We start from the raw sequence: 24,564 nt of genomic DNA, 5'->3' as shown, positions 1-24,564 counted from the left end.
CAAGGGGTTTGGCACAAAGCGCAAAGCAAGTGCACACATACTCAGTTTGTGTGCATGCACACCAGCGCACACACACAGTCACATTGAAGAAGCGTTCATAGACACACTTTCTGAGAACAAGTAAGCCAGAAAGAAATTAAAGATACTTTTAAAAATGTGTACTTGATTTCAATTTAATCTGTTGACATAAATATTGATTGGAGAAAGCTTTACTCTATCTTTACTGGATAGACTGGCGTCCTGTCCAGGGTGTACCCCGCCTCACGCCCGATGTCAGCTGGGATCGGCTCCAGCACCCCCGACCCCGGGATAAGCGGTTGAAGATGAATAAATTAATTTACTGTATCAGAAAATTATATATTTATACATATTCATACATAAAAATGAATGAATAATCTGTGACATCCTATTTTAACAAGTAAAGATATATTAGATATTCATGATACAGGCTTGTACAAAGTGTAAAAACTTAATTTGATTTTAAAATAAAAAAAATTTTATAGTTACAATTTTAAAAATCTTTTAGGGGGTGCATACCAAGCCCCAACCACAGCGACTTCCTGGTTGATCTAATAAGGAAGTGATAAAAATGCAGTTCCATGAGTGGCCACTAGGGGTAGGTTTCATAATAGAGCAATTTTTCATTCAACACCATGTTAAACACGCCGTTTTCACAGCATAATTAAACCTATTTAAGGCCTGGTACAAAAAACATTCTAGTCTGTATGTTTAGGTCATATCTCCATGACAACACTGAGAGGGGTGATTCTTTTTGTACCATGTTAGTTTTTATTTTATTTGAGGTTAAAGTTTATGAATAATTAGGAGCGCGGCTTCTTGAGTGACAGCTAGCCACTGGCCCTCACTTCTCCTCGGAGGTATACATTAGCTAGATGGATGTATCTCCCTCCCCCCATCGTCACATCAATGCCCTGGGAAATGAGGCGGAGTCAAAGTCTGACTAGATGGTGACTCCCATAGGCGAAGATGATTGGATCAAGTTGAAAGAACGGACCTCAATTTTTGTATACAGTCTATGGTGCATACTTATATATTTGACTCGCATTTTTATTGTCAACTCAACTAGTAATTTATTTTTGTTGTATGGGAGTTGCTGTTTGTAGTTGTTTCTGATAATATTTAAATTTCTGTTGAACAAGATGCTCAATATCTTGGTCAAAACTATTACATAACTCAAATTAAAACATCCTTATCGAACTTGTGTGTTGTAAGAAACCACATCAACTGTTATCAAACTTTAAATAAATGGTATCAGCATTTGACTGTAACACACACACACACACACACACACACACGCACACACACGCACCCACACACACACAGTAAGAAGTGTTCTGCTTATGTGTGTGTGTGTGTGTGTGTGTGTGTGTGTGTGTGTGTGTGTGTGTGTGTGTGTGTGTGTGTGTGAGCATGAGTGCACTTTGTGCTCCAGAGGGGCCAGACTATATGCCATGTCGAGAGATGAAATCGCAGTGGATTGACTTTCTCACACAGTGCACAGTGTTCCCCTGTGGACACACACATGAGGATGTTGGGGCAGCAAGCACACACACATAATCAGAGACACACATACATACACATCTACTCTTTTCCCAGTCGACTGGTTGTCCTCTTGTCTTTTTGATGTCTTTTTTTTCCTTCATCTCAACATTACCAGCTGGGCATGCGTGTGACATTGTATGCATTTGTGTGTATGTGCATCTTTGCGTGCACGTGCATTGAGTGTTTAAGTGTATGTGTGTGTGCTGAGTTAAGGGAAATGCTTTGGCGGCAGTTATATTTTCACCACTCTACAGGGATTCACTAAAAACTGAGACACAGCAAGCAGCTGTTCATGTGTGTTTAAAGTGTCTGTTAGAGAGAGGCACTGAGATGAACAGAAATAGCGATAAAGAAATTAACAACTAAAACAAAGTGATAAAACAAGGAAAAAAAGCAACATACTGTATTTTGTAGTCTACTGTGGATGCACGGAAATCATGTGTTTTGTTTGTATATTTATAAAGAACATACCCATCACATTTACTGAGCCACAGAGATGTGTACCATTTTTGAGGGTGGTTGAAAAACATGAATTTAGAGATAGGCCTTTTGTCAAATACATAAACTAACAATTATATTGATCATGGGAATAATTAAATAATTAATTAAATGAGCACTACATCTGACAGCTGACAGACATGGGGAGTCGAGCAGATGCATTCACCCCACAGGTAATCCCACATGCCTTCATCTATTCAATCCTACAATGACACAACACAATGACCTATGGCCCGCCTCCTTCAGGTTATCCATCATTGTCATCAATGTGATTCAGGAGTTGGTGAGTTCGGGGTGTGGAAGAGGCCCCATGTAGCACCCCGATTCTAAAACATGTGTTTGTCAGTAAACAGAGGTACCCAGCACCTATATGATTACATTAATGCCTCCAAGCCTTGGTTGCATCTCCAGTGGAGAACGTTTCCTACTTTACCGCACAGTGACGGGATGTTTTGGTGTCAGAACAAACTGCTTTTGAGCTCAGGTGCAACTTTTAGCAGAAGACTAGAGTGAATGTGAGGCAACATTCGATGGAATGAAGATCCCTCACTATTTGTTTCCATCAAGAAATGACAGAATTCAAAGGGGAATTTCCACAAAGCACTGAGACACCCTCTGATGGTTATTAGTTTGTATAAGTTTTTGTCTTACAAATTTTATCTGCATCAAACACCACATAAATTGAGTTTGGTAAGTAACTCTTTTTTTATTTTAAAATGCATAAACTGCAACCTTTTGAAATGACTAGTCAGTACTGGAAATGCATCTTCACTGAATTAAGTGGTTTAATGGGCACCGATGTCATGCAACCTTAACAGAGATGCAGACATGCTAAAACCACCAGCCAATAGGAATAAAAGGTTTTGATGATTGTAAAACTCAGTTATGCAGAAGTAAGTAGCACAATTGACATATTCCATTGCCAACACATCCTATAGTCACTTATAGTAAAGTAGTAAATATGTCTACGTCTGTGCGTGCTTGCGTGTGTGTGTGTGTGTGTGTACGTTCATGTGCATATGAGCATATATTGTCTCCCTGCCCATACTTGAGGTTATGTATTTCAATTTGATGAATCGACAATGTGTAACAGTGACAACATCAAGAACAGCACAAAGGCAAATAACACACATACACACACAAACACACACAAACACACACGCACAAGCACAGTCCTCATCTATGTGCTCCTGACAGCCTCTGGTTTTGTTCCTGCCAGTCATTAAAGTAAACCTAATAGAAAAGCCATCATCATAAATACATTAACAGAGAGAGAAATGTCTTCCTGTGTTCAGAGAGCACTCGATCTTCTAAAGCAGCCAGACGCTGCTGTTTGGAATGCCCTACTGTTGGCCATTTGCTACCCATCATTGATGAGGGGCTTTTGGCAATTATAAACACACACAAACAGACTGACATACACACTCAGAAACTGATGAGAATCTTTTGGCAGAAACAATGAAAGGACGTGTGAAGGATGTGTGTGTATCTGCATAAAGAAACATGTACAAATGCAAACCCATTCAGATTTATATACGGAAACAGACAGCTACATATAGAAAGTGAAGCATGCGTGCACAGAGTTGAAGTAATAAACCATGCACACTTGCACACACTTTTACACAAAAACGCATCCACTCTCACAACTCAGCCAGACTCTGAGTGAGCTAGCTTAACTACTGGGATAATTTCCCTCCAGCAAATGGTCACTGTGCCCTTGAAAAACATATTTGATTATTACTTTTTCTCCCCCTCCTTTTTTTTCTTTTAGCATCATCACAGCCATTTTCATCACGCACTCTGATGATGGCACGGCAAGGCGCGTTAAGATAACACCCCGGCACCGCCAGGCTTTTAACACTTAAACGGTGAAAAGGGATATTCAGATTTGTCCTTGAACGTTTGGATGGGGCCTGCTGGGCTGGGACAGAGGGAGGGAGTAAGGGAAGGAGTTAAAGAAATGCATACATTTTTAAGAATCACTTACTTTAAAAGTGAGGTGGGGAGGGCATTTATACTAGCACCCGGAGTGAGAAATGGGGATGGTGGGGTTGAAGGGCAGATGGAAGAGTTAAACAACTGTACACCATAAGTGTGAAGGGGAAATGATTAGTGGAGCGCGTACAGTGAGGCAGGGGACTTTGGGAGAGTCAGGGAGCAACGGGAGGCCAAAGACACCACACACATTCCTTTAAACACCATCTAATCTTACCTAAGTCTTAGCTAAACATCTTACATACAAACTCAGAGAGAGAAGAAAAGATGGGCAAATGAAGAGCTTAAAAGTTGGTCTTGATCCCGCATAGGAGGAAATGCTGCAAGAAAACTGCAGCACTCCTGTCCAAAAACAAACAGTATTTAATCTACTTGAGAGTGAAATGAAAGCTGTTTAAACAAACTGGCAGATTTGGAAGGGAGGGATTTAGCATAGAGACTTTGTGTTATTGTATAACAACTAGAGAATGCTGAGGAAAGGATTATAGAGGCCATCTCAATAATACCCCAAAGACTAAAACTGGATAAAGCAGAAGGAAGGCCTGTCATTTAAGATGGCATATTAGTGTTTCTTTACCAGATAAGTTTGAAAAGACAGACACTTAGATACAATTAGTGTAGTTAGAATGGTAAGTTGGAGGAAAATAGATTAGGGGCTAAAAAGAGAACATATACAGAAAAAAAGAATTACAAAACAAATTACAAACAAACGCCAGTAAGATGCAAGCCATTACGTGGCAGGTGTAGGTGGATTTACTGGTTAAAACTCAAATCTGTTCTGTCAGATGTGGAAGACTGAATTGAATGATATCAACTTAATTAAACAAAGACAACATTTTGAAGATACTTGTCCACTGGCTCAGCTTTGTGTTTGTTTCTTGTGTTTCTTTGGGACAGGTTGGTTGAAGTGATGTCTGATTCTTTTTCACCAGGTTTACACAAATATTCCAGCCTTCAGCATGTGCGTGTGTGTGTGTGAGTGAGTGTGTGTGTGTGTGTGTGTGTGGTTGTTGTGTCTCTGTGTGGATGCTTGTGTGTATATCTACGCGTGCACATGTGAATGCAAGCCGCTACATGTATCTGTTGCCAGACGGCTGTCTCCTGGCATTGCTGTTCCCCTGCAGTGTGTGTGTATGGTTGTTGACAGTGTGGACGGTAATGTGTGATAGATCGCACTTCAGGGACCCCATAATCACATCAGCCTAACCTAGTCTATCAGCTGGGCACAATGGGATACCCTTCACTCCTCCTTTAATCTGCTCCATCTAGCTCTTCACCACTCTTCCACTCTCTCCATGTATTTTCTCTTTCACTCACTTTCCCCCTTTTGTTTTTTTTCCTTTATTTAAAAAAACCTCTTTCATTATGTCTTTCCTACCCACTTTTCTAAAATATTTTTTTTAATGTGCTTTGTTTCTTGCCATGTAAAGTTTGTGTATTCTATTGTTTGTAAGAAATGTATTTTATTTGTAGTCTTCCCTCTATTTCTTTTTCAATTTTAATTTTCTCTGTATTCATTTGTAGGATGTAACTTATCTGAATGTACAGTCATTTATTTTAAATAGAATTACACAGTATATTTGTTCTTTTCTTTCTTTCTTTAGTTCTTTCTGTCTCTTTCTTTGTTTCTATTTATTTTGCTTTCTTTCACAAATCTATCTCTCACTTTATCATTAAAATACAAAACCCTGGACATGGTGAGAGGCAGCAATCAGAGTGAATGGTGCCAAGGTTAAGTAGCCTATCCTATAATAAGTGTTGCTCTGTGCATGTTGTGTGTGTGAGTGTCTTGAAACAGACGTGTGGGGTTGAGGTTGCATAGCCGGCCCCTGGGCTCCCCGACAGCGCGGTGCACACGGCAAATGGCCCTTAGCCTTGCTAGCGCCGCTAGCCCTACGATCTATCATACCATATGTTCTCAATGGGGAAGCTAACGCTAATGACTGATGAGTGGATGGGAAAGGGGGAACATAAAGGAAGGGAAGGGGAAAGATTAGAATGAGGAGGAGAGGAGGAAGAGAAGGTGGTGCAAGGAGAGAGGGGGAGCAAGAAGTCAGAGGAAAAAGCAGAGGGGATGGGGAAACAAGTTGAGGAAAAGTAAGTAAGAAGATGACAAAGGAGCAGAGGAGAGAGTGAAATAAATAACTAAAGGAGATGGAGAGGAAGAAGAGGTGGGGAGCATATGTACTCCTTGGGAGGCCACCTCAAATGAAGGATGACCATATAGCCTGCTCGGCTGGAAGAGAAAAGAGGATGTATTTAAGGAGAAGAAAGGAAATAACCTTGTGACGGAACAGAATACTCTCCAATTACATGTCAAACAAATTAATTGGCTCTACTTTGTAAAGAAATAAGTGTTTGAGAGTGAAAACTCTTAACGACGGTCTTATTGACAATTTCAGGAGAAGAAAACAAGCGGGGAAATATTTTTATATATATTAAGGAAGGAAGGAAGGAAACAAAACAGAAAAAATGTTTTTTTCTGTTTTATTGATTTGTAGGAAGTTTTTTTGTCAGCATGCATGCATTTTTGTATGGGTAATTATCTTTTGTGTGTTTGTGGATAGGCTAATGGAGTACTATGGGCCTACCCATATGGGCCATTGTTTATGTGTGATGAATAGAGTCCACGTGTCTGTCTCTGGCACTCAACACTAAGCAAACCCTGCCAGGGGCACCCTGTTGACTCTGTGTGTGTGTTTTTGTGTATGTGTGGGTGCATGTAATATGTCTGTGTGTTTATGTGAAGGAGAGAGAATGAGTGTGTATTTGTCCTGCTGTGTGCTTGGCAGTGCCCTCAACGGTGCTATCCTGAGTGTGTTTCATCATCATCTGCCATGACAAAGATGTCTAATGACACACACATACACCCACAACCCCACATACACACACACGCACAGTCCCATCTGTGCCATGGTATCCGGGTGCTTTGGGACACTGCAGGAGAGCAAAAAAGGGAAACGACCCCACGTTCCTGCATCATGTGTCTACCTCAACCCTCTTTGCTTTAGTCTCTTGTCCTATCATTTTCTAACCCCCCCAGCACCAAGGACTAAACTCTGACAAATCCTTTTTGGGCCAGAGTAACTACTCATTTGAACAAATTATCTTTTTGTTGATTGGATTTCACAATGTAGGATTTTCTAAAAACAATACAGAGGTCTCAGCAACCCATTAAACCTCACCCAAATGTGCTTTCATTGTGGGGTAAAAATCTTTTATGTCCTTATGTGTGTTTCCTTCACTCACCTGGGGTATATATATGCACTTCCCCCCTCTCAGCACCACCGCAGCACACCAGTGTATCATCTACAATCCGGCCTCCACAGCATCGGACCCCATGGCCATCATGGAAGCTCCCACTACAGCAAAGCTGGCCCCCTTTCTCGAAGTAAGGAACCCTCCCACAGCAGCTGTCACCCAGTCCCACTGAGACCCGGCCCTGTGAGTGGTCAGGGCAGCAGTTTTCATCTACAAAGACAAGAACAGATGAAGAAAACACTTGAACGACATAGAAAAGATTAGATTCCCATCAAGAAAAAACGAGTGAAAATCTCATGCCAGTGTGAACATATGAAGTGATTGGATACTCACTTGTTTTTACATGAACATAGTATCCTCCACAACACTGGTGATCAGGCAGAGCTAGGAGCAGTTTGCCATTGCAGCAGACCGGATTGGAGAAATTACTCAAACTCAGGTAACTGCCCTCACAGCATTGATGATGTGGTCTCTTATTGTACAGTAGTCCACTGCAGCAAACCTGGTTGACATGCAATTACACACACATTTGAGAAAGTAAGTAAACTGAACCATACAAACACAGTGATGTATATGCATTGGAAGTATCTGCTAAAGAGGAGGCTATTTGATCATTACAGGGAATGTTCCTTTGTAGGGCCACACTCCCTATAAGTTTTTGTTTCTTCATATATGCCACACCCAAATTACCAATGCACAATGGATGTTTATGTGAATGTGTATATGTTTAGGATATACGAGATTTCAAGGTACATGAGTGCAGATTTGCAAGTGCTCCATCCAAGCATGTCCACTTGCCACACTTAAGTAAGTGTTTTTCCGTGTATTTGAGTATACATGTTGTTATTGTTTGTGCCATTGGGTGCTGTGGTTTCATTGTGCCAACTTGGCTGGCATTCAATGACACAAGGATGGAAGTGAATGCAGTTAATCTGTTTAGAGAAATTAATCACTGCAGGGATGACCGTGCATCCTACTTAAACAGCATGCACTCGGAAGAGGAAATGTAAAAGTGTGTATTTGTCTGTGGGTCTCTGTGTTTCTTTTGTATGTGTCTGAGGTCTGGTAACTAATATCCTGAGGGAGTACACACAGCAACAATGTATTCTCCACTTCAGATCAGCAGCCAAAGCAAAGACCCTGGACTTCTGTCTTGTTTTACACATTTTTGTTGTTGCTGTTGTTGTTGTACAGTAAAGGTTTTAATGATTACTCATGAGAAGTTCTAGTTGAAAGAGGCTCTCACATTCAGGTGGAAAGGGCAGAGGAGAGAGGATTATGGATGAACAAAGATGAAAGACGGAACATAGAAGAAATGAGCGGGAGAAATATTAACCATCGAAACTCATCATTCTCTGCATCCATAATCAACATTTATGTCTTATTTTTCAAAACAGCCATCATATTACATACATCAACAACATACCCTTGTTGCATGATGTATAAAGAAGTATGTGTTGATTCAGGCAATACTCTTGACAAATTGTTAAAAATGCAGTCCCCTTCTAGAGCAATCAATACTGTATTTTTTAACCTGTAATTGTTGTTCCATGCTTCAGCCTAGCAGTGTTAATGCAATAATGTCCATCCAAAATCCATGTGATGCTTTATCAAACTGTAAGAAGATTACCCCCCCCCCCCCCCTAAACAGAATACAGAACAAAGAAAATAAGTACCACACGACCACAGCATAATCACCTGAATGTCAGGATGGAAGCAGGACACCCCACACACACCATGACTGACAGGGCACTGCAGGTATGAACATCTGAACCTTACACCTTCTGGCTCTTCCCCTACAGAGGATGTGACCCCTGTTGACCCTACAGTACATGACCTCAGTGTCCATCTTAAGACATCATAGCCCAGCATGATCCCACTGGGTCTGCCTGGACGGGACCAGTCCAACCTCACCATCCTGATAGGGAGAGAGAGAGAGAAGGAGAGAGAGAGAGAGATGGGGTTATGTTCTCCTTCACACTCCTTTCACACTACCAGTGGGCACAAAAAAAATGTCATATCCTAACACACACACATGCATTCATGCATGGTTAATGCCTGACAAAGTTGAGTTACAGTGTCAGGGTGTGTGTGTCTTTATACACTTCTCACTATTGATTTTCCTCTTTTTTATCTCTGACATCTTTGGCAGGGGAAAGACCTGTGTAGTAACATACAGAGTTACAACTTCCACAGTCTCCTGGACAGGAAATAAGCCACAAATCACCACTTCCTCTGCAACTTTAAGATTTGCAACATTGACATTTAGGTCAAATGTGGGAAGCAGATCATTTTAAATGTCATTAAATTTAACTGACTGCAAATAAAATGTCAGTTTTTCCGTCATATTTTATTAATTTTTGGAAGCAACTTCAAGGTAATATGAAACCATTATATAGTCAGAATAATTTAATGCAAAAGTGAATGTTAAAAAAAAAAGGTTTATCATTAATTACTACTTAATACTGTATTCAGTATTTAAATCTTAATAGACTACTGAAGATCAATACACCTAACGATCCTCTTGTCTTCAAGAGCTGTAGGTTTAAAAGCAACTGGAAAACATATAGTTGTAATCTGTTTGCCGAAAGAATCTGGTTTTAAAGTACAGCTGAAATTGTGCAATAAAAACAATTTTAATCAAGTTACTCTTTACTGACATAGAGGTTACTAGTGTTGAGTAAAATTACATTTTCATGAAGTACTGTTGTAGCTAGCCCACATATTTCGCTGCCTTCACAAGACAATAAAGCTCCTGTTAGTGCCAGTTGTATTGATCCTTTTGTGTCAAACATGTAAACCAACCTTTTTGGCTGTCAATAAACATTAACAATTACTACAGTCAAACCAATGGCTATAAAGTCTCATAAACAATGGCAACATTCTGGTTAAAAGGGTTAAGATGGAACATTTAAATTCAGAAAATAGAAAGAACATGCTCTCAGCAGGAAACCAGTGGATTGTGAGGGGACGATGGAGCGTGAGTTTGGCCGGAGAATCAGAGCAGCGGGGGCGGTGTTGCAGTCGCTCTTCCGCACCGTTGTGACGAAAAGAGAGCTGAGTCGGAAGGCAAAGCTCTCGATCTACCGGTCAATCTTCATTCCTACCCTCACCTATGGTCATGGAAGCTGGGTCATGACTGAAAGAACGAGGTCGCTGGTACAAGTGGCCGAAATGGGTTTTCTCAGGAGGGTGGCTGGAGTCTCCCTTAGAGATAGGGTGAGAAGTTCAGCCTTCTGTGAGGAACTCGGAGTAGAGCCGCTGGTCCTTTGCGTTGAAAGGAGCCAGTTGAGGTGGTTCGGGCATCTAGTAAGGATGCCCCCTGGGCGCCTCCCTAGGGAGGTGTTCCAGGCATGTCCAGCTGGGAGGAGGCCTCGGGGAAGACCCAGGGCTAAGAAGAGAGATTATATCTCCACACTGGCCTGGGAACGCCTCGGGATCCCCCAGTTAGAGCTGGTTAATGAGGCCCGGTAAAGGGAAGTTTGGGTTCCCCTGCTAAAGCTGCTGCCCCCGCGACCCGACCCCGGATAAGCGGTTGAAGATGAGAAGAGATGAGAAAGAACATGCAGAAAGTCAAAGAATAACTCTTCATTCTTCTATCTATGTATTACCTGGGACTGATCACATGTGCATGTGGCGTGGCCAGGTCAGCAGGCAGGTCCTCCACAGTAGTTGTTTGAGTAACATTACTCCGTACACATGCATACACAGTACACACCCCCACCTAAAATACACAAACACAGCAGACAAAAAACACAATGCATATGTTTGTGTGTCTGCGTTTGGGTGTGCCGATCTGCTTTTGTTTTTATTTGTTGTTTGTTTGTGTACCTGTACGTTGTAGACAGTGAAAGGCAGCAGGCCCTCCAGCAGGTAGGACCCTGAACTGTTGTCCACACTGCCATGAAGATGGTCATTAAGGTAGATGTAGTAACCAGTAACTGCTCCATTGGGCCTTAGAGGAGGGAACCAGAGCACACGTACTGTGGTGCTGTTAACTGGAACTACCTCTGGGGCGGACATTCCATCTGGCTCTGAGGATGGCACGTGAGTATAGAGACGCAAAATTGTTTGATTGTTAAACAACAGCAGAATGTTTCACAGTTTGAGACAATGATGCGGTCATCTTCAAACATGCATATTTGAGTTGTGGTATGCACTTTTATGACTATGTCGGCTGTTGCAGTAATGTAAGGACAGCGCTGCAAAAGATGCGATTGGTGTTAGGATTTTCCAAGACATTTATACACAAATTCATTTCATATATGAACAATTAAAAAAAAAATGTTTACACAAAAACCCCACCACTTAATTTTTTTAATGTTCCTAAACTGTGCTGTATTATTGATCAGGACAGGCTTTTGGAAGTGAGAAAGAAATGTTAAAACTATGTGTTGTGACTATGAGGCCCGCATATGCACTGATGACAGTTTATAACATCCTCAGTATAGGCATACAATTTTTTAACTATCCCTCACTTGAGAGGTACAAACATAGCGTTGTGAGAGAGGAAAGGATAGAGATAGAGATTAACAAATTGTGTGTACAGCACAAAGAGAGATGTGTTTGTATGTGTGACGCAAAGAGAGACACAGAGAATGTGTGTCAGACTGACGACTGTTAGTCTGCGTGTTAGCGAGGATGGGAGACCACCTGTGTGTCCGTGTGTGCAGAATGCCGTTGATTATGCTATCTGGAGATAAATGAAATAAAGAGCAGCGGGCTGGGTTCAGCTAGGTGCACTGGCAGCAAAGTAATTGGATTAATTTAACTAACCTGAGTGGATTTTCACTAAGAATAATAGATTGATTCTGAATAATCAGCTCACTCCCTCACTTTTTCTCTGTCTGACAATAGTGAATGACAGTCTCTACCTTGCTGTGTTGTGTTTTTATATTCTCTCTCTGTCTTTCACTGTCTTGCCGATCAAATTCCCTGACTTCCTTTACTTTCCTCAGTTCACTTGTCCAAGAAATCCTTTTTCAGCACATCCACAAAGGCACTGATAATAGACCAAATCTCCTTTAATATGGTAACCTATAGGAAACGATACAGTGACAATGATTACAGATACAGAGGCAAAAGGAAGGAATCTCATGAACAGAGGATACAAGATAATCAGTGAAAGGAGAAGACATAACGACATTAAACAAAATTTAAAAGTCAAAGAGTGGAAGAAAGAACACAGAATATTGTTAATTTAACTGTAAAATACAATCAAGCTGTAAGTAGAAAAGTGAGAAAGAGAATCAAACAGAGGGGAATAATAGGAGAGATTGTGTGTGAGAGAGGTAATCATACAGACTCCATCTATTATTCTAAGTGAAAATGCACTCAGCTAAGTTAACCCAATTCATTTGCTGCCAATGCACTTACCTAAACCCAACCTACTGCTCTACATTTCATTTACTGCAGGATGGCAATATCAACGCAATGCTGCACACTGAGCCTCTTCCACTCATACACACACAGACGTACGCACATTTTTCTTGACAATTAGTCCTGATGTTAGCATTGCCCTATAGATTGCAGGCCATGTAAGGATGGTTGGTAGGGTTGAGCTGCATTACTTATATATATTTAGCCTTGGTCTGTGTGTGTATGTGTGCATGTGTGTGCACTCGTATGGCTGTAAAATAATGAAATTACCTCCAGAGCCCTCTCAGTTAAACGAGCCATGCTTTGCCTTTAGCACCTAATGATTTTCTAATGTTTTTAATGCACTTTTTATTATACTGCTCAGATTAGAGGGAAAGAGAGAGGCCTCTGACATATGATTATACTGATAAAAGGTGTGTGTGTGTGTGTGTTTGGGGGTGGGGGGCAGAGATGGTCAGAAAGAGAGGCCTGTGAATATTCTCATTTGTCCAGGTCATCGTTATCAGTCAAAAGCAACTGGACTTGGTTATTTGTCTAGGACGACGTTTCACCTCTCATCCAAGAGGCTTCGTCAGTTCATGTACGCATCTGACCAGGCTTAGAAGTTAACGGAAAAAGGAAATTACAGACATATGATAACATAGAGTGATTGAAAAGCTAACTCTTGAATGGTGAGACTGGGCTGAGCTTTGAAGAGAGAAAGGGCGTCCGTGGCTCAATGGCAGATTGGGTCATCCTCCATTCGAGAGATCGGTGGTTCAATCCCCTGGTTCGCATGTCGAAGTGTCCTTGGCCAAGTAACTGAACCCCGAATTGCTCCCTGTGCTGCGCATGGGTGTGTAAATGTGGTGCGAATGGTTAGATTAGATAAGATGGTATGTAGATGTCCAGTGTGAATGTCTATGAAAGCGCCTTGAGTAGTCAGAAGACTAGAACGGCGCTATATAAGTAAGTCCATCCAGAAGTCGTGATGACAGTTGGATAACCTCTGCAATACATAACTAAAGATAGTGAAAGTTAACCCTGCCTGAAAAGTGATATACTTTGTTCATATTCTCTTAAAGTTTCACTTTTTAACATAAGGGACATGTATCTAAGTATATGTATCTTTTTCCCATAGAATTATAGAAAATCCAATCATTTTTTTGGGGAAAGGATAATGTGATGTAACTGTATTGTTAGGTATACTAATAATAGCCTGCATAAGACATGGTATCATGTTTGCTGTCTTGTTTGACAGGTACAACACTGCTTGTGTGTGCAGTACGATGTGTTTGTCTTTGTCTTTGTGTGGTGCCAACAAGCATTTTACAACACCTTAAATCTGCCTCACACACACATTTTGTATTGATTTCACGCCTCACTACATGATGTGTTTAACATCCCCTGTGAAGTACAGAGTTGCAGAGAAATGAAAATTGACACAGACACCTCTTTTGAATGTATTGAATTCACGTATTGTACATGACACACATATGTAAAAAAAAAAATATATATATATATATATATATATATATATATATATATATATATATATATATGTGCATACAATACAATAACAACCTAACACATATCCGTAAGAAGGCAAATGTTAACACATTTCTAAGAACAGTTGTTGGCCAAATATCACACGTATATATAAGTATACACATACCTCCATCCTCTGTGGTGATGTTAACTGTTGCCTTAGTGGTATTATGTGCTCCGTTGGACACATGTACTGACAACAGATATGTGGTACTGGGCCAAAGGTCACTGATCACTGTGGATATGATCTCAGGGGGGAAAGCCAAGATTTGACTTGACTGGGCAGACGCTATTGTCAGAAAGTAAGATTCCACCTCTCCTTGTAGGTCTTTTAAAGCTGAGAAAGACACGAAGAGAGAGGGAGAAGAGTGAAGTGGTAGTAAAAACATTTTGAGTCGCTATATTCACTTTTTGGAAACTGTTAAGTACAGAACAATCATCATAGAATACACAGCCATGAAGCACCTTTGCTGGGACGACTGTGTGTATTTGAGTGTGTGTGTGTTTAAGCGAGAGGGAAATCTTACAGGGTTGTGTCCAGTTGACCTGTACAGCATTGTGATTGATAGTGTAGGCGGACAGAGACGGAGGGTGGTGGGGTACCCCTGCCATGGTAACCGCCGTAATCATCTCTCCTGAGGAGTAGCCCACGTCATTATGTACAACTAACTGGTACTGGTAACGGGTGAATCTGTTGAGAGACAGTATCAGTGATTTCGATATGGGGGAGACAGTATGTTTTGTAAGTTACTGGGAAATATCTTTGAACAAAAGGCTTTAGGTACTTATTTCTTCTACTAATCGCTCAAGCAGCTTGAGCAAGAAAAAAAGTACCAACTTCAGAATCAATCCTCCATTGAAGGAAATAACAGATGTGATAGTGATGCTCAGTCTAAAGTTGCTGTCCTTTATGCTAATACGGTAAATTCTATTAAATGAACACAAATTGCATTCTTATAAAGTTATATTTTAGGATAGAAATCCGGCAAAGTGAAAAGTGCTGACATGTTCAAAAGTTTGTCGGTTTACCACTAAAGCACAGTAGAGACACAAAACCGAAAAGAGCACACCCAGAGCCGTTTAGCAAGCATGGGGGGGAGAGAATTAGCTTCCACCAAGTGCCAAACTGAGATTAGGGGATGCTGTGTGAAAAACAATTTAATTCTTTGGGATATTTGCTTAATGTATCTTTGAGCGGTATTAAAAGATCGGCATCAGCGGCAGCTCGCCGATCGGCTCTGCACACACGGTTTGCTGCGGCGCCGGCGTTTGCTCTAGAGCTCATTTCAGTAATCTCACCTGCTTAGGCCTTTATCTTGGTAGAACAATTTGGTGCCGGAGTAAACATGGAGCCAGCGATGGAGATCTTCAGAGGGGGGATGGGACATGGCTGTTACCGTGGGGACCGTGGCGATGGCCAGGGGCTGGTGGGTTTTACGTCTGAGCAACTTGTATCTGAAGGGGAGATTTGAATAAAAGGAAACACACATGGTTGGATGTTTAGGAATGCATTTACACCCAACACATGTTCACAAATGCAGTATGAGCACACAGACACTGTGCCCACTTAGCAAACACATATGCCTGCATAGACATGCATACACACAGACACAGACACAGACACAAACACACACACTTACACACATAATTTCAACGTACTCTTCTCCTTATCACTCATTTCCTCCTCTTTTGCTGTTTTTCATCATCTCTATTCTTTTGCGTTCACTGTATCTCACCCCTCCCTCCCGACACCCCGCCCTCTGTTGTTTTTTTCTGCAGGGTTTGTGTTTTCCTCTCCCCACAGTGATGCTAATTTCTGCTGTAATCAGAAGAGAAGGGCTTAATACCGCCTTTTAACAAACCCACTTAGACAAACACACAGAGCTGAGCAGAGCAGAACAGGGAGACGGGCTCATGCATTTTAATCGCCTGCCAGGAAAATGGACCTTTATTTTAGGCCTAATCACTGACAGAGTAGAACAGGACAGAACAAAACAGACCAGAATGTGCATTAGGACTGAGAAAACACTGATTAAAAAATGCACAACACTTAACTCATTACCAGGGCACTCATGTTAGCAGCTTGTTAACGTGTTCCTATCTGCTTGTTTGCTTACATTTTTCAACAACAATTGAACCCCATATGTCGCACTAAAAATATGCTGTAGATTTCAGTCTTGACTGCCTGTTTTCTAACTTTGGGCTTTAGCAAATGAATAATTTTTTGGTTAAATAATAATTTTGGTTGTGAATTTGCATGTGCAGAACTATTATAAACCTTCATCATCTTAATTGTCTTTCACTTGGTTAACGGCCATCAGAAAGCAATAGAAGCTATCTGTTTTGTTCTGTGCATTTTAAAAGCTGATTCGTAGTGGGAATGTTGACTGCATCATGTTGAGTTGCTGATGTGGACAAGAAAATCTGACCTGGATGTTAATAAAATGGTGTGAATTAAAGTATTTTAACTTAACAAACGGATACCTTATCATCCCTTCCCTTGTTTCTACAAGTTCAGATAACAGATGAGTCAATAGGCCATGGCAAAAAACGAATTGTACTCAATTGATATTGACACACAGTCTACACAAAATTCTACCAAAATGTTATGTGTAACCAGGGTTGGGAGAGTAATTGTTTTTATTGCAGTCTGCAAAAAAAACCCCACTCACAATAAGTTGATTGTGGTGAATATCCATTATCAGGATAATTGTGAATATCCTCACAAGTAAGTTGAGTGGTGAATTGACTGCTGTTTAACATTTATTTGAACATTTATTTGGCCACAGCCTTCAGTAGTTAAATCTATAATTTAATTTGTTTTACAGGAAATCATCCTCTCATTTAATACAGCCTACTAAAGCAGTAGAAAGTGACAGTGTTGTATGTACAATTAAGATTACTGTGCATGAGTTTATCAACATATAATTGAATAGGTTTATGTGTAGAAATGCTATTTCCACTGGGCTTCTCTGCGATTGCTTCAAGTCTGTTCGGCTGCAATTGTTTATGACATTTTTAATAAAAAGGACTTCATGATTTATGTAGACCTTATCTAAGATTGTTTATTTTTTCACAAAAGATGTAAATCCTATCCAGACATTAAAAAAGTAAGAAAAGAAAAGAAAGATTTCCACCTCATGAACGTTGAGTTTTTAAGCAGTTATAAACTGATAATGATAATGAAAACTGATAACTCCTATGTAAAAATTAGGAGGATTTTGAACTGTATTGTGAAAACAACAGGTAATCAATGAAAGTTTCTGAGGACTGGAGTTATACGGTCTGATCTTTTTGTCCTGGTTAGAACTTGTGTGGCGTGATAAATTGTAATCTATGTATTGTTTTGTTTGTAAGACCCATAAACAAAGAACTGCAATAGTCTAGCCTTCTCATAACAAACGTAATACTCATATAATGTAACTATGCCATCTTTGGTACAGATTCTGTTTATTATCCATCTTACCTGATGTTAGGTCCATTGGGTCTGCTTGGTGGTTGCCAGGAAATGGCCAGGAAAGACTCGCTGACTGTCACTACAGACAGTGGCTCAAGGCCTTCAGGGATTGTGGGTAATGTGGTGACAGGGGTGGGCAGGCTTTCTGTACATCCTCCAACATGACCACCACCACTGGAACATACCAGCATAGTAATACTGTAGTTTGTGTATGGAATGAGGTCCGTTATTGTGATGTTGAGCTCAGAAGCATTGCCACTGTCATGGAAGATGCGGCGTTCTGGGAGACGGATCTCATAGCCGTGGATTTCTCCATTAGGAATGAGAGGAGGAGACCATGTGACCTGAAACACAAGTGTGTCAGATTCAACTTTTTTGTTGTTTATTTAAAATACTGTATTAGGTAAAGTCAGAGAAAACTAAAAGCCTAGTTCACTTAATCCTTTCTAACTGTCCTATCCATAGATAATAATATCTATGGTCCTATCATTAAAAGTCATCTCATTGGTTGGCTGGGAATTCTAGGTGTTCTCAGCATGCTGAGGACGGCAGAAAGCTTTTAGATGGATGAACTACAGGAAGTCATGGCACAGTGTGTGTGTGTGTGTGTGTGTTTGTGTGTGTGTGTGTATGTGTGTGAGTGTGCAAAACTTGCAGTGTGCGCTAATGCAAAAACATATCTGCATCTCAATGTGTATGCATGTGTGGTCAGTTGGTTGCTGCCAGTGAGACCGTGCAGGAAGCATCCCTGTGTGCTTACATTGGGTATGTGAATGAAATTTTTTTTAAATGGACACTGTGTGTGTGTATTTGTTAAACTTGAAAAATGACCTGACTTTGACTCGAGCGGAAGATTATTTTCATCAAATTTACACACACGTACGTATGCGCACACGCACACACACACGTGCGCGCACACACACACACACACACACACACACACGCACACGCACGTGCACAAACACCATGCTAAAATAATGAAAACGGATGGTAATGGAATTGCTGCACGCAAAAACAAAAGCTTGCTGTCGTTGAGCACTGCATCTGATTTGGAAACAGTTCAGTCCGTCAGCATTTCAGAGTGAAGATGAAGGAAACACACACAAATGGTAAAACACACACACGCACACAAACACACACACACGTGTCCATGTAAAGTGTGCTCTAACTCATTTATGGATATAAATTGTCATGTATAATATGTTACCTGATCAGTTCAGAGCTTGTTGAGACTTATGAGTTTAGGTGATTAAGTGGTCAATGTTGATGAGAGTATTATGAATGAACGTCAAGTATAATTATTTCTCATGCAACCTTGATATTCATTTAACAAGTGACACAGTAAGGTGATACAGGACACACACACACACACACACACACACACACACACACACACACACACACACACACACACACACACACACACACACACACACACACACACACACACACACACACACACACACACACACACACACACACACACTCACACACACACACACACACACACACACACACACACACACACACACACACACACACACACACACACACAGGCAGGGTCATGTTGAGTTAGGTAGCTCATTTCCCAAAGTGCGTGTTGGGTGTGCTTTGTGGTGGAAGTCATTTACAGATTGAATAGCCTGATGTAATCTGGAGATGGTGAAGACAGCAGAGACCCTGGGCTGACACAGAGCACTGGGGCTAAGGCCAGTACAGTATGTGTGTGTGCGTGTGTGTTTGTGTGTATATGATTGTGAGAGAGAGACAGATGATAAAGTTGGTAGTGAGATGGAATAGGTGTGTGTGTAGGGACATGGTGCAAGTGGTATGTGTGTGTATCTTTGTGCATATATGCCATTATATTCAGAAAAAAAATCAAAGGCACTGAGAGTGCCAACCTCTGCAGCTCACAAAACAATTCTGCAATCTATTCAGTACATGCATCAACGTCAGTGAGTTTGTCTTTGATTTAAAGAGAAAAAAAAGGAAAATTACCTATGATGAGCAACATTAAATATTTGTTTAATTTGAAGAATATCAATCTGCCTTCTGCCAGAGAAATAACTATCTAGGAAGAGATAACGAGAGTGCGAATGAGAAACGGATCAGTTCTAGTTGTGAGTCAGACACTATCCAGGAAGTGGATATACATTTAGAGTGGTTACCTTTTCAGATATTGCCTGTCTTTCTTTGAAGTTTTTTTTATACCAAAACCCTTGACATGCTGACAGTATCTGTAGAATTACAGGTGTGTGTGTGTGTGTGTGTGTGTCTGTCTGTCTGTGTCCGTGCAAAAATCTATTCTGTATCTGTGATCTCATTTTGCTTTGTTGCATGGCTTCCTTTTTGACATTATAGTCAAATACAAAACATGCATTACAGCATTCTATGTGTGGATCATTATCCCTCAGTGTGTCGCATTGGAGATCAATAAAGTATTTTTATTCTATTATATTCAATAAAAAGAACACTTACAAAACTAGATGAGTTTAGTGGTTAAGAGAAGATGAATACCTCAATGAGAAAGAATGGATATGAAAAAGAAACCATTCAGAGAATGAAGGGAGATACTCAAAATCCTGTCTGTGTTGTCAAGGTCAATTTGTAACCAGGAAGAGCCTGCCTGTCAGTCCAATTAGCAACAACCAGGAAGGAACACTTTCCTTCTCAAACCTATGACCCCTAAAGCTGTGCTGCTGCAGAGATGACAGGGGCGGTTCTGAAATGATGACAGGCATTAGCATTTTTCTGCAGTTAGCATTAGTGCAGGGCTGTGAGTGCATGTGTCTGTGTGCAGCACGTATTTGCGTGTGTGTGTGTGTGTGTGTGTGTGTGCATGCATACAATATTGTTTTAGTGGCTTTCAGTGAAGGGCCTTGATGTGGGATTAGCCAGTGGTAGAATTTAACTCTGGCCACTCCTTCAAAATGGCCGACAGGAAGGAAGCTGCCTCAGACAGGGTCACAGCCCCTCCCATCCTCTGAAGGGGACCTTGAGTTGAATGTTTTTCTTTCTCATTAAATCCCAAGAACGAAAGACAGGAGAATCAGCGTGACATTGCTTTGTCTTTTCTTCTATAAGTGACAAAGTTACATTATATTTTTCATGCATTTTGTGTTTAAAGAAACAAACACTTTTTTAATTCTATGCTGGGATTCTGAAACCTTCTATCAGTTAAACATGTTATGATATATTGCATGTCTATATTGCATGTCATGTATATCAGCATGGCTGACATGGATTATATTTGTGTGCTTCAGCAATACTCATGACTTCTTGTTCTCTCATGTCACATCCAAGAAGTGTTTAATTAACCTGTCAAAAGTTGACTGTAAAAAGTCAGCTTAAAAAAAAAACTTCCCATACCTGAAGTGACTCTGGCCCCAAGACTTTCACCCTAGGTGGACTGAATCCAGCTGGCCGAGAAGGTCTGGTGGTGATATTGACCCAGGGTCCTGCAAACATGTAACAATATGTGGTTAAAGATCTTACTGCGCAACAACAAAGGCTGAAAGCAGTTATTTTTAAGTTTGACACAAAGTGGTGAAGAAGATAGTGTAAACAGCAATAGATACATATCTTGGTCAGATTTAATTGAATTTCAGTTAAGACCATTATTATGGCCTTACCTGTCGTGTTGCCAGCCTGATTATGGAGCATAAGTCGATACTGGTAGCTAGTCCAGGGACTGAGAGCTGACGAAGAGTCCAGGAAGGAAAGAGGGGGAGGGTCTGGTGGGAGATGGCCGACTGTGGACACTTGTTTGGTCTTAGCAACTCTGCGCTCAATCAGCCACCTATGCACAGCACAAGACACAGTGGCATTTATACACAAATAGTCACAGAGGGATTGAAGTGTGTGTATGTATGTGATCATCTCTCACCGCTCCAGTGGTCCATTGCTCCACTCAGGTGCACCCCAGGATAAGAGCACAGAGGTGGGGGTGTCAGAGTAAAGGTGAGGTGCGGGAACCCCTTCAGGGGGAGCTGCGAGGGTACGAAAGTCTTGAGAAATCTCAGACATCAAGCATCCCACACTGGTGCACGCCTCCACCTAGATATTGGAAAACAATTTTGTAACATCACAATTTGATATGTGAGGTTTTCTTTAGTCAGTAAATCAGCAGTAAGAACATGATTGATTATGTTGTATATATCCAATTCGGACACCTTTAACTGCCATGCTACAATAACTATTCAAGTAGAAACACCAAGAAAAAAATAAAGAGTGCAGTGATATTTTAAAATCCCGTCTCATCCGTGACTGGAATGGCATATGATTATTCAATCGTCAATTAAATATATTTATTTTATTTATAGTCATCATTGGAACACAATCAGAAATTAACATTTAATTATGGCACAATGCAGTAGGACATTTTTAAAACGCATAATATACGGTTTAATACAGTACAGCATTGTGTTCTACCATAGTATCATATTGTACCTGGAGGCTGTAGGTCTGATATGGCCGTAGGTCGAGGAAAGTGTAGCTTGTGGTGTTCCCTGGCACAGTGACTGTGACTGATAGAACAGATGAATCTAAATCTGAAGCTGTGCTGGAGGAACCAGAACTGGGCCTTGAGTCTTGTTTAAGAATATGTTCAGTATTAAAGCTTGTTGCATTGTATTCTGGGTTTAACAGTAAAATACTGGAGCTTGGGTTTACACCGGCAGTATGGGATTCAGTGGGGTTGAATGAGACAGGACTGGGGCCTTTGCTTGTATTGCTGACACCGATGGACTGGATCTGGTTGTCTTCTGCGATACCAGGACTCAAGCTAGAGAAAGAGTTAGAGAGGGGGTTGCCTTGGATTGTGCTTGAGCTGTCATTACTGCCTGTGTTGATAGTGGACATGGAGATGTGGCTTGAGCCTGGGGTGGTAAGTTTGGATGTTGGCTTGAGGTTATGACCTGAATTGAGATATGCACCCTCAGTGCTGGGCAAGAGGCTTGGGTTACGACCTGAGGTGGAGTTGAGGGCCGTACTGGTGCTGGAGACTGAGCTGGGTTTGAAATCTAAAGAAGAGATGGAGCGGGGGCAAAGATAGATGGTATAATTGGTGATAATTCCATTTGGTTGAGAGGGAGGAACCCAGGTGACTGTTACAGTTCGAGGATGGAGTCCGAATACAGCTGGAGTGTCCACTGGTCCTGGACCTGGGGATAAAGAGAAATAAATGGATAAAGGAAGAGAAAAGAGGCATGTGATAAATACACTGTGTGTGTGTGTGTGTGTGTGTGTGTGTGTGTGTGTGTGTGTGTGTGTGTGTGTGTGTGTGTGTGTGTGTGTGTGCGTGTGTGTGTGTGTGTGCGTGCGTACGTACATGCACGCTTATAAGAAAGTGAGAGAGAAGAAAGGAGGGGGGTTTATTCTAAAGAATTATTAGACAAGTAACGACAAGAATGACATCAGAAGGACAAAGAGTGATTTTGCCATCCCTATCCAAGGGATTAACATGGAAACTGCCTTTCTTTCTCAATTTCTCCCCTTGAGCAAACCAAGATTGTATTTATGGATTTATGCTGTACTTGTGACTGTTTGAATGTGAGTCTGTGCATCTTTCAGCAGATAATTCAGGAAGCGATTTGTAAGCTGGCCTGGACTGCTTGGAACATTGATCCATCATTTTAATAATATTGAATATAATATTTATAACTGATATACTTTTAATTTAACATCAGTTTTTAACTTTAAGTTTAATAAAATGAAACTCAGCTGTAATTCAGAAAAACGTCTCAGAGAGCAAGCAGACTTTTAATTTGGGTTAACTGCGTATCATGTTCACTACCATTCTCTATACCTGGGAGTGGCTTAAATTGTGTCGAGAAGGCGAAATTATGAGTTTTAGAAGTATAGCAGAGAGAGATGGCCATCAGGAGGCCACAGGCACGCACACACAGTCACATGATTTGTACATGTCCATGCGCAGACAAGAACCTACACAAGACTTGTCAGAGGGATATTTCACTCCACGGTAGCTCATTTGAAAGTAATACCCCTTCCCCCCTCCTCCCCCGACATTTACATCTGACTGTACTGCTCTATAATGGACACACACAGATGCATGTCCATATACGCAGCCACACACACACGCCAACACCCACAGTGATGCAGTATAGCAGTAATGGTGCTGTGTGAAGGGCAAGCAGATCAAGGTGACTGAGCGGACTGAGGGAGCGTGCTGCGTCGCTAAGTGCTACTGCTAACCGCTAACGGCTTTCCCAGATGGTGTGTGTGTGTGTGTGTGTGTGTGTGTGTGTGTGTGTGTGTGTGTGTGTGTGTGTGTGTGTGTGTAAAAGAGAGACAGGGAGAAAGAGTGAAAGAAGATGAGTGTTTGAGTATGCGTGCATGACTGTGGGAGAGTTAAAGTGTGCAAGCATGTATAGGTGTATGTCAGCATGCGTGCACATAAGATAGCAATTGTGTAAAAACGTGTGTATTTTTTGCAGACTATGTACTCACTGATAGACCTTATTATATACACACTGAGATGCCAACTAACATTCAGTGTTTGGCCCAGGTGATTCCAGTTCTCCTAAAAGTTTAAAATGTCTCTTAGATAAATGCTCATCAAATAATGTTTCCTCAGACTTAATTTGGATACTGTGAAGACCTTTTTCTCCATTGTTTTAAATTGTCTGAGTTTGCATGTATAGTTTGCTTACAACAAGGAATATTTTATTGGTAATCCATATTGTTATTTGGTAAAAAAACAAAACAAAGGAAAAGCAGGCAAACCCTTTTAAAAGTTGAAATATTTTGGGAAAACTTAGTGCATTTTAATAATGCGATCTATCAAAGCAACTATGCATTTACTGAGAAATATAACACGATACATATAATAAAAACTAAATCATATAATAAAATGTACATTCAGA

The 24,564-nt window shown here is 40.9% G+C and overlaps 1 protein-coding gene across 1 annotated transcript in view; it reads right to left on the bottom strand.

Annotated features, from left to right (window-relative positions):
• Positions 1–24,564, bottom strand: part of ush2a (Usher syndrome 2A (autosomal recessive, mild)) — a gene marked incomplete at both ends in the record, with an annotated part of 216,414 nt that overhangs the window by 66,278 nt on the left and 125,572 nt on the right. The window contains 13 exons of the mRNA XM_083919953.1: positions 7,306–7,527; positions 7,651–7,819; positions 9,016–9,235; positions 10,929–11,041; positions 11,149–11,351; positions 14,351–14,560; positions 14,751–14,914; positions 15,523–15,678; positions 17,690–18,024; positions 21,050–21,138; positions 21,313–21,479; positions 21,567–21,736; positions 22,130–22,842. Of these exons, the coding sequence (XP_083776079.1) occupies positions 7,306–7,527; positions 7,651–7,819; positions 9,016–9,235; positions 10,929–11,041; positions 11,149–11,351; positions 14,351–14,560; positions 14,751–14,914; positions 15,523–15,678; positions 17,690–18,024; positions 21,050–21,138; positions 21,313–21,479; positions 21,567–21,736; positions 22,130–22,842 (2,931 nt within the window). The remainder of the gene's footprint in view (positions 1–7,305; positions 7,528–7,650; positions 7,820–9,015; positions 9,236–10,928; positions 11,042–11,148; positions 11,352–14,350; positions 14,561–14,750; positions 14,915–15,522; positions 15,679–17,689; positions 18,025–21,049; positions 21,139–21,312; positions 21,480–21,566; positions 21,737–22,129; positions 22,843–24,564) is intronic.

Source organism: Echiichthys vipera (genome assembly GCF_963691815.1).
Source record: "Echiichthys vipera genome assembly, chromosome: 1".
Classification (NCBI taxonomy): Eukaryota; Metazoa; Chordata; class Actinopteri; order Perciformes; family Trachinidae; genus Echiichthys; species Echiichthys vipera.
The sequence above is the reverse complement of the archived record's forward strand: the minus strand, read 5'-3'. Positions and strand labels throughout refer to the sequence as shown.